We start from the raw sequence: 10,503 nt of genomic DNA on the forward strand, positions 1-10,503 counted from the left end.
GACAGGTTATGAGCCAGTTCTTCTCAGTAAAGATTGATGGCCAACCAATGATTGGTGGAAATGAGAAATAGCCAACAACCCAAATTCAACATAAAAGGGAAAAAAATTCACATCAATCAGATTTTGGTAAGGGGCCCACCATTTGGAGAGTTTGGATTGAGGTATATGCATGCTGTGCATACAAATGGTCACACTCCGGCTGCATACAAGTAACTCCTCAAAATGGAAAGCCAAACATGCAGAAAGTACACACCCCATTAAAGAAAGGAATATTGGAGTTTCAGTTCCAGCCTAACTAATTCCATATAAATACAGGATACATTTATAGCTCTTATCTCTCTCGATACTAACACTATCAGCATAGCTAGCCATTACATGAGCCTGTTTATGAACCTTGTTGGAAGAGAAAAGCAGACTCTCCGGACTAACGCAAGCTGGGGCCCACTGGCTTACAAGCTTCCACGGTCATTGTAGCTGACCCCTTGAGCTTCCTTCATAAGGCATCGTCCAGAAATGTAGACAGCAAAAGCTCTTGAATAAACTCGCACTTTTGAGCCTTCTCTTTCAGGTCCTTATCCGACAGGGATGGCTCGACGCTGGAGGGAGAATGTTTTTGTTAGAGATGCAGACACAAACAAGGGTGTTAAGGAATGTTGCTTGCACGAACCCATCTACAGACACTGCAAACCCCCCCGCATGTTCCAATGTCATGTGCGTGTTGGAGATTCAGGTGGCCATTCAGCAGCAGGCCCCAAATCAATGCACCCCGCCCCAAAAATCAAGCCAGCATGGCCAAGTGAGGGCTAGCCTGGTCTTTCGGGGATGAGTACATTCACTGCATGGATTCCTGACAGAACACCTGGATTTCAAACTCGTGTGTTTGGTGCTTGCAGGTGGGCATTTGCAAGTAGCATTCGTCAAGTGCAAAATGAAAATAGACAGTGTAAGGCAATGTTACATAACAAATGAAGTGGAGACTAGTGAAACAGAAATGGCCTGTTTAGAATCTAGATAGTGCGGGGAAAAGAAGAAGAAGAAGAAAATGCAATGATTATCCAATTAATGATTGTTCAAGATTTCCATGAGCACTGTTCAAACATGGATTCCCATTAATTCCATTTTTAGGGGTTTTGTTTGGATAAGAGGAGGAAATCTCATGAAGCTCTTACAAAGGTCACCTCGTTTCTTTTGCATGAGAAATTGACTATGGTGTTTGGGTAAAGATTGCTTTTTGAAATCCAATATTTCGTTTGGCCATGCAAACACAGATAAACATCCCATCATGGAAAAAGTCATCCATTTCTTTTCTTTTCCCACTATCCAAACAGGCCCTCAAAGTAAAACTGCAGTGTGCCAGAAATACGGTAAGAGGTGAGTTGGATGATTGTCTTCACATACAGTGAAATATGCAGGAAACGCACATTTTCTGCGGTTTCAGTCAGTGGATGATGCTTACATGCTAGTAAACTCAGCACGAAGCAGATAAGATAGAAGAAAGATGAAAATTTTATTTTAGTTCAAACCCAAAATTCAGTGGACAATTGTCATTTCTGCAGAACAAGAAATCCCGCCAATATGGGAAGCTTCTTTAAGCAAGAAGATGTGTTGACTTGAACTTTGGAGGTGATTCACCACCAATAAGGCATACAATCGGGATCTAAAAGCCTTCTCTACACCTGAGAAACCCTAACATAATTACACATCCCCCTTTGGCTCCAGTGTCCCTATTCCTCGTTTGGCTGTGGATTTTATGTTATTTTGGTATTTTGGCTGTGGAAGGTCCCTGATTGCGAGGTATCGTTGTTAGAAAGGATGAGTGGGCAAAGTTTTTATTTTATGTTTTCAAAATGGTGGGGGCTTTAAGAATGTTTTAGAAAAGGTAAATTATATTATTTGTTCTTTATAAGAGATTAAATGATATACATATTATCTTCAACATTAAAAAATCATGAAGCTTTTTTTTTTAATGATTTCTTACTTCTTAACTGGTCGAAACACCAAATTGATGTATGACATATCTGGAATGTTTTTATGGATGGTTACAATCATGTTGACTTATTTTATATATTTATATATAAATAGTGGAATGAGAAATCAAATATCTTTTTTTCGTCAGTTTATAGAATCAAATGCTGCTTTTCCAACGTGATTCTACATTCAAGAAAGGTAACAAAAACATAAATTATTGAAAGATTAGTTACATGTTTTTTAAGGAAAAATTCTTGAAAGATAAAAAATTAAAATTAAAATTAAAAATTAAGCAAAGATAAGAATTCTTTAACACTATCATGGCATGGTATTACTTGGTGCATATTGATGGCAAAAGGATAATTGATGAGTTTTTTTTTTTTATTTCCTTAGTCATTCATATTTTTGGCATTTTTCAATTTTTTAAAGAAAATCATTAAAAAAAATATTACGATCTACGATACAGTTTTGGATTCGATATGATTCAACCCCTATTATGATTTGTGAGATGATAACAATTTTGACAACATTGCACCCTGCAATTCCTCATCACAGTCACCATTAATCAGCAACCCCAAACTCCAGAATGCAACACAGGGAAGACCTCTTAAGACCATTCCAAAGAACCTCAAGAAGTCTGCTGTGGGTTAAAAGCACCAAAACTGAAGCACCATGGAGAACTCATTTGGATGTATCCAGATTGCCAACTAAGATTACTCTTTTTGTTTGCATTGTTTCTTAACTTGAGGGATTAAGTTCTCTTTCCTCTGTTTCCTAGTGGCAGCATGAGTTAGAAACTGACCACACCGGAAAAGGGGTAGTCATGAACTCAAGGCTGATATCACCTCTCCCTTTCCTTCCTTTCTAAGGCCTATTAAGGGAGGTTGGGAAATTCATGAGTGAGTTTTTGATCCCTACTGTAACCGTTACTTATCAAGAATGGGGAGGTTGGAGCATAATCAGCAAATGCCATTCATATCAGCATAACGGACTCCAGTGTAGGGGACATTGCCATTTTATTGGAAGACTCTGTAATTTTAACAAAACGTTTTTCTGCCTTCTGATCAAGATAAGTAATTTAATCAATATAATTTTGTATTATCTCCTAGGGAAAAGGAACACATGCATCACCAATGAGTGCCTATTATGCCTTAGGAACGAGGAGACAGTGGATCATCTAATTCCTGCACTGCACCTATTCTTCGGAGATCCATGGGATTTCTTGCGATTAAGTATGTGTAATGCCCCAGAGCATGGAGGCATTTTTGCAGGCATGGCATGAAGGTGGTAGGGGAAGCAAGTCTAAAAACCAGAGGTGGAAGAGCTGTCTTAGTCGTGCTTTGAGCAGTGTGGCTTGAATGCAATAATCATATCTCCAGGGACAAGCAATGACCGCCGAGGGTGCTGTTTCTTAAAGCTAAGAGTGGTTGCAGAATGGGCCATTGCGGCCAATATTCAGGAAGAGGTTCTTAAGGGTGCAATGTAGGCCTTGTGGGGTCTTTTGTTCCTTGTAGCTCTCATTGATGATTGCTTGTCATCTGTTGCATTGTTTGGTTTTTCGAACAAAATTTTGGAACCCTTCAAAAAGAAATGCCTTCTCCTTGGGGGCTTGCTAAGAATAAGATCCATGGTATTAGTCTGTCCATCATGCTTTCTGTCATTTAATCATATCCATGGAAATGAGGTGGCAAATCCAATTTCCAAGAAGGCATTCTGAGATAAACCTCATGTATTAGATGGTATATTTGCACTACACAGTGTGGTTTGTCATTTATTTTATGTTTCTATTTCTTTCTTTTTCTTTTTTCTTTTTGGACCGGCTCTTGATAAAATCTAATGTTTTATTTTTAGGGCCTCTTCATAAAGATTAGTTATCCATCAAACAGAAAAGGAACAAGAACAAGAAACAGAATGCTGAGAAGGGTCAAATTACCTATTTATGTTGATTTGGATTTGACACTGGGCTGATTTACATGCTTCTTGATGTTTCGTTGCCAATCTGAGAGATTCTAATGCCTGTATTCCTTGTCGAGAGTTTAAACTCTTAACCTCCACTATGGGTGGCAGTTCCGAAGTCTTTTTAGTTATCAAAACACTTCAGACATTATCATCGTAGCCATGTCCCAGCTAAATGGGTTCATCTTATTCTCATGATTTCCTGGCAAAACTTCAATGACCTACAGCCCACCCAACATCAACCTCCTTCACTAGGGTTGGGTACCAACTAGCACAATTGCTAACAAGCAAAGTCAAATCATTGTCGTCATCATCAACCATCGCCTTGTCCCAGCTATTTAGGCCATGTTTATAAATCCTGTTTAATCAATCTTTCATAAGTGAACCAGCCTTCACATCCTTTCAAACAACCTCAATCAAAGTGCTTTTGGGTCCTCTCTCACTCTTTTCAAGTCCTTTTAACCTTAATCAAAGCTCCCCTCGCTGGAACCATCACCAATCTTTGTTGCAAATGTATGTGACAAAACCATATCAACCTACTCTCCATCATTTTCTTTATCATTTGTGCTACCCTTAGGTTGCTTCAGATGATCCCATTCTTATTTCTAGCCCTCCTAGTCTTTCCAGCTATTAGGGATCGTTTTATTATTATTATTATTATTATTATTATTACTTGGGGTCATCTTTATGATTCCTATTTTGCCAATCATACCAATCCACAGCCATGTCATCAATAAGCAAACAAGAACCTACCTCACCACCTTGGTACAAGTCCTTTTAGGTCTTCCTCCCATCATCTTTTCAGGTCCTTCAACCCCAATTAAAGTTCCCCTCCTTATCAAAGCCATCTCCAATATTTGTCCATAACAAAACCATCTCAATCTGCTGCCCATCATTTTATCCATTATTCAGACCACTCTTAGGCTGTTTCGGGTAATCTCATTCTTTGCTGGTCTTTCAACAGATATATCTTAACATTCTCGTCTCTGCAACGCCCATTCTTTGCACATATTGCCTTTTAATTTTCCATTAGTCTGCCTTATAAAGCACAACCAAACAACAGCTGTCTTATAGAACTTCCCCTTAAGCTTCATAGGCATTCAGCCATCACAGGCATTCCATGGTAACGTCTCCAACCAGATCTAAATATGAAAATACTAACACACACACACACACACACACACACACACACACACATGCATACATATATATAAGCATTGATGTAATAGCCAATACATTCTTCCTATCTCAACTAGATAATACTATGATGCCTATAGCCCACTTCTTCACAATCAGTTGACATATTCAGGTGCTTGAGAAATCATACAGACCTCAATCATCAAATGAATTATCAATAACACGACTTTAATACAAGATCTAAGATCTCATGCAATGAGTGGACAGTTTATTCATTTATGATTTTTTTTTCTTTTTTTTTTTTTAAACAACGAAGATAAAAATGGACCAAATTGTTTAAAAGTGTCAGTGCTCCATACCTTTCTACCACTTTATCATTCTTTACTGAGCTCCCTTCATCCGAAGAATGAGGCTGTACATTTTTTGAAGCATCAGCCACAGGGTAAATAAATGATGACAACAGTGGATCAGGTGCTGCATTGGAGGAAGAAACTACACATGAAGACCCCCCGAGAAGAGATTGGAGGTGCCCTTCCCGCAGCTCCTTTCTCAGTAAAGAAAGGGTAGAATGGGACCCTGTTGAACCTTTCCGGTATCTCCTCCTACGCTGCATGTGAAGTCTTGTTAAGGAAATTAAAGCAGTGTCTTAATATTGCCATTTAAATAGCATGATGCAGGACAAGCACATTTTAACAGTAAATGGACACATGGCCAGGAAATTTGATGTTTTAAAACAAATGAGAAATTCTGCAGGAAACCATTTCTGGCAGCATCACACTTTACAAACAGTATGTTTTTAAGGTGGGCAATGGCTCTAAAGAATGAGAACTAGAACATGACACCCATATCTGAAATTCCAAATATCATGATAAATAAGGATATCTTGAAGAACTGTCCATGCTGCATGGTTATGTGTCCAACCATGTCCATCCCCACCTTTGCCGCACATACAGGGCATACCTGAAAATGCAAAAGATATCTTGATCATATGCAGAAATTCTCTACAAGGGTATATTCAGAAGTTTGCAATTTTGGCATCATATAGGACATGCATAATGTTGTCAAATGGCAAAAGCAATCCTGTGGTGCAACCCAAGGAGGCTGTGCACTTATGCAATGGCATAATCACATGGGCGATGGTATAGATCCCCAAACTATTTTTATTATTTTTATTTTTTTTTTCAATTGTTTTTAAAGGAAAATTCAAGGAAAAATGATATATGTGTGTGTGAAAAATTCTGTAAAAATACTACAAGTGAAGGGAAATTTTTTTATAGTTTCATTAGACTATATCATTCAAGCCAACTAACAACTACTCAAATGAATGTATATACAAAAAAAAAAAGGTGTGAAAAAAAGAAATAAATTTTATTGATATCATTTTAAGAGAGAATGAGAGTTATAGTGTGAGAGAGCAAGAGAGTTAAGAAACAAGAGATTGGGAGATGAGAGTATTAGAGAGAGAGAGAGAGAGATGTGAAAATTAGAGAGGTGTGAGTGCCTATTTTTAGGGGGGGAAAGTGAGAAAATGAAGGAAAAAACAAATAGTCCCAACAATAAAAAAATCTAACTGTTGGGAGGTTATGCCATCACATACTGTCTACGTGATGGCATAACTGCATAACTATGGCTTATGAGGTCGCATACTTCTTTGTGTGACTGCATAAGCCCAACAACACAATAATTGCATATGCCACCATGGCATATATGGTCCACTGGTCCAAAATGGCATATATGATGGCATAAGTGCCTATGCAATTGCATATGACAAAATTAGACACGCATCACCAAATCACAAGTCGAGGGCTCTAAACGGGCAGGGGAAAGGTCTAATAGGATGTGGATGAAGGCAGTAAAAAAAGACTTGATGACTTATGGTCTAACTGAAGGTATGGCCCTTGATAGAGTGGAATAGCAAAATGGGATACATGTAGCCAACCCCAATGAATTGGGGTAAGGCTTAGATGATGATGATCAGCAAATCATAAGTTAGACAAGAATGCTTGGCAATGTTTTTCACACCTGTGAATTATTCAGAAGAAAAGGGGAAAACGAAGCTTGCCTAGTGAGGTTCCAATTTCCAAAGACAACCCAAATGCAAGGAAGATTGATTTTGCTGAAAAAGCCAAGCCAATCCTCATTTTGGGAAGGAAAATTGGTGGCCTAAAGCATGTATATAAACCAAATCGTGCTAAAAGAAAGTTGAATACATCAACATAATCATCATATTCACCTTCTCCCAACACTTCAAGAGTCACCTTTTCAATGGTTGATTGGCAAATCCTTCCTCTTTTACCCAAATCTGGAATCTATTATACTAACAATGCTCGCATGCCAACACCGTCTATTGAGTAGTGACCACCAACTCAACTGTTCCAACCACACCGTAAAGTGCAAGCAAACAAAATAGTTTCATGGAGAGGCAGTCACCATAAAGTGCAAGCAAACAAAATAGGTTCATGGAGGGGCAGTTTCTGGACATATCGCTGAGCATGAAGCAAGAGTTGGCAAGCGCAAATGAGTTCCATCGTATCAAGCAATGAACTCAGGCACCCAAGTAGGAACTAAAGGACACATGTACCACCAACTTGAATTTATAATACCATCAAAATACCATCTCATTCACCACAAATCTTGACCAACCAAACTTAAACAAAAATTGGTGGAAATTGTTATAACACCAGACCCCAGTTTGTTGGGTTTCCAAGCCAACAAGGCACATTTTACATTGGAGCAGTGCAGAAAAGGAAAACCCGCATAAGCTGGCTTCAATTTTCCTGCTTTCCCATAACAAATCACATGTGAGACATGCAGACATAAGTCCTGAATATCCACCTGCATTTCGGCATTAGCGAATCATGACAACTATGGGAATTATGAAATCCAAATGCACTTTTAGATCAAGTGTTGAAACTCGAAAGCAACCCATTCAAGTTACTGTTCTTGAATCATAATACAAAATCAAAGCAAATGGTATTGTTGACAATAAAAAACTTCCTCCAGCTAAAAATGGAAGATGACTGCACTACTTGGCTCTTTGAACTAAGGTTGACACATCAGATTCAAAGGGTGAGTTGCCCCATGGCCAAAACCATTGGCTCTTTGAACTAAGGTTGACACATCAGATTCAAAGGGTGAGTTACCCATGGCCAAAACCATTGCAACTTGCCACAACGAATAGTAATTCACAAAACATAGATTAACATTCTTAGCGTCTAAATCAAAACCCCAAAACAGAATAAAAAAATAAAAATAAAAAGAGGAGAAGAACAGAAAAATAAGAAAATTGTTTTTGGCACCTAGTTGGACTTCTAAGTCTACCCATTTGCTAACTTTGGTTATAGCATAGTACAACTTTGTACTCTTGTATCACCAAAAGTAGGAAGGATGGGTGTTTTATCAGTCACAGATGGAATGAATAGAGGCTCAGAAATTACAATGTACTTAGAAAATTATAGTGACATTTACTAGATATGTATCATCATCAAGATGCAGACTTTCCATCCGATGCATCGTGTAAAGTCTCAAGTAATGTGTATGTGAAGACGTTGTAATGAAATTAGACACAATTATAAGGGGACCCATCAGAAATTGACTGAATATGGCGTGTTTGATTTTTGGGGTTAGTTCTAGTTGCTTTTGGTGGGAAGAGTCCCCATTTGTTTCTGCCAATTTCGATACCCACTGCCAGCACTTCAATTTCAATCCAATTAACTCAGCAACCAGCCGAGTCAATTCGATCTGGCTGGTCTCCGGATGGCAAGCTGCACCCTGCTTTCACAAGTGACCAGTTGAGTGGACAATCAACAAGAGTTCATTGACTCAGCCCAAGCCTGCAATCAATTCCAAACTAATCAACTGTATCGAACTCAGAAATATCAGAATCTGACTCAGCATCCAAGTTTTTGGACATTTTAAATAATAAATCCCTGCCCATATCAGGCAAAGTAGCCAATTGACCAATCCTAAACTTCGAGCATGAAGAAATTATGAAGCAATTACACCAAAAAAGTCCAACTCTAAATCCTAAATATCTAGATTCGCTTTCCATTCAAATAACAGCAAGTGATCGATCTTCGAGAAACAGACAGAAAAAGCACATACCCCGTTCTTCGCCTCCACCGGATGCTCATCATCGATGTGGCAGCACAGCCCAACGATATCAAAATCCTCCGAACAGAACGGGCAGGGGAATTCGGCCCTGGAATCATCGTCTCCATCGATTTCTTCAAACCCGAAGTATAGATCTGCATCAAATGACGCAAATCAAAACCAAATTCATGGAAAATCTATGATCAAAACTTGTTCGAGATAAAATTCCAAAAAAATCAGAAAAAATGGGGGAAAAAGGTAAGGAGAGGTTCTAACAAACCAGATCGCGATTGGAGAGTCGATTGGTGGCGTTTGGATGAGAAAAGAGCAGTCCAGGGATCGGATTCCATGGTGAATCTGAGTGGAAATCTGAAATTTCCTCCAAACAAGCCCTATTTTGGGATTTGCAGCGTTCCGGAGAAACCCTAGAAAAATGGAGGCGACGGAGAAAAGCTTAGCTGGTCTTTCTCTAAAAAGACTTCTGAGAGAGAGAGAGAGAAAGAGGGAGAGGGCCTTCGTTTTCACTTTCGTTGTCCTTTTTTGTCTTTTTGCAGGTTCTGTTCTTCGACAGGAAATGCCAATCCCACACGCGCCCTATATTCAAGCGCACCACACGTGCCAACACGTGATCTTTGTTGGGGATCTGGCACGTTAAGTGGTCCATTTTTTATATCCTAAAACCATTGTGATGAGTGATCATATGAGAAAATGAAATTCTTTTGTGTCAAGATCGTGACTATCATTTTCTAGCCGTCCATTTCTTTGCAATGCTGAGGGTCACATATTCAACTAGGGATCAGTAATATGAACGTCTTGGATCCTCCACGTGTGGACTAAGTTGGATAGTGCGATTATTTTTAGCGCTTGAAGATGTGGTGACTGGGATAGCATTTCTCCATGGTCTAGTCGAGATATGATTCTAAATGACCTAGATTTCGCGCGGAATATCGGAAATGCCATTAAATACCATTCGCGTTTACTAGCCCCATTCACACGCGCAAACCCCATCTCCTACACGCACCTTACGCCCATCACACGTACCATTCTTCCCAGTGTTTACCGTATCTGATTGGCTCGTGACATTGGGCCCACCATGGGATATGACTTGATATAAAGATAAATCTGGATCACCCTTCATGTGGGCCACTTTTGTACGGAAAGAAACTCTTTCCAAATACCACCGTACGTTCGAGCTATACAGGGCCCATCTGTGATGTTTATGTGAAGTCCAGACCGTTAATCAGGTGCAAATCGTCATTTCAACCGTACATACCAAGTATTATCATGACCCAAAACTCAGGTGGGACACCGCAGTGAGAAATGTCCATTCACTAAAATCTATATATTCTC

General features: G+C 39.1%; 1 protein-coding gene and 1 long non-coding RNA gene across 3 annotated transcripts; one reads left to right on the top strand and one right to left on the bottom strand.

Annotated features, from left to right (window-relative positions):
• Window positions 1-257: 257 nt before the first annotated feature.
• On the bottom strand, window positions 258-9,653 carry LOC131230316 (protein DEHYDRATION-INDUCED 19 homolog 3-like). 2 transcript variants are annotated; one of them, XM_058226173.1, is made up of 5 exons: window positions 9,434-9,650; window positions 9,166-9,308; window positions 5,942-6,021; window positions 5,421-5,672; window positions 258-596 (listed from the first exon to the last, which is right to left on the bottom strand). In XM_058226173.1, exons 1-5 carry the CDS (start codon window positions 9,501-9,503, stop codon window positions 494-496), a joined length of 648 nt encoding a protein of 215 aa, XP_058082156.1. In that variant the 5' UTR covers window positions 9,504-9,650; the 3' UTR covers window positions 258-493. The 2 variants fall into 2 exon arrangements, with proteins under 2 accessions (XP_058082156.1, XP_058082157.1); XM_058226174.1 differs by lacking the exon at window positions 258-596 and adding an exon at window positions 636-847 and having other exon boundaries at window positions 9,434-9,653.
• LOC131230318 (uncharacterized) lies at window positions 7,996-8,320 on the top strand. Its single transcript, XR_009163979.1, has 2 exons — window positions 7,996-8,108; window positions 8,174-8,320. It is a non-coding gene; the product is annotated as an uncharacterized LOC131230318 (long non-coding RNA).
• Window positions 9,654-10,503: the final 850 nt, after the last annotated feature.

Source organism: Magnolia sinica, chromosome 17, assembly GCF_029962835.1.
Source record: "Magnolia sinica isolate HGM2019 chromosome 17, MsV1, whole genome shotgun sequence".
NCBI classification, from domain to species: Eukaryota; Viridiplantae; Streptophyta; class Magnoliopsida; order Magnoliales; family Magnoliaceae; genus Magnolia; species Magnolia sinica.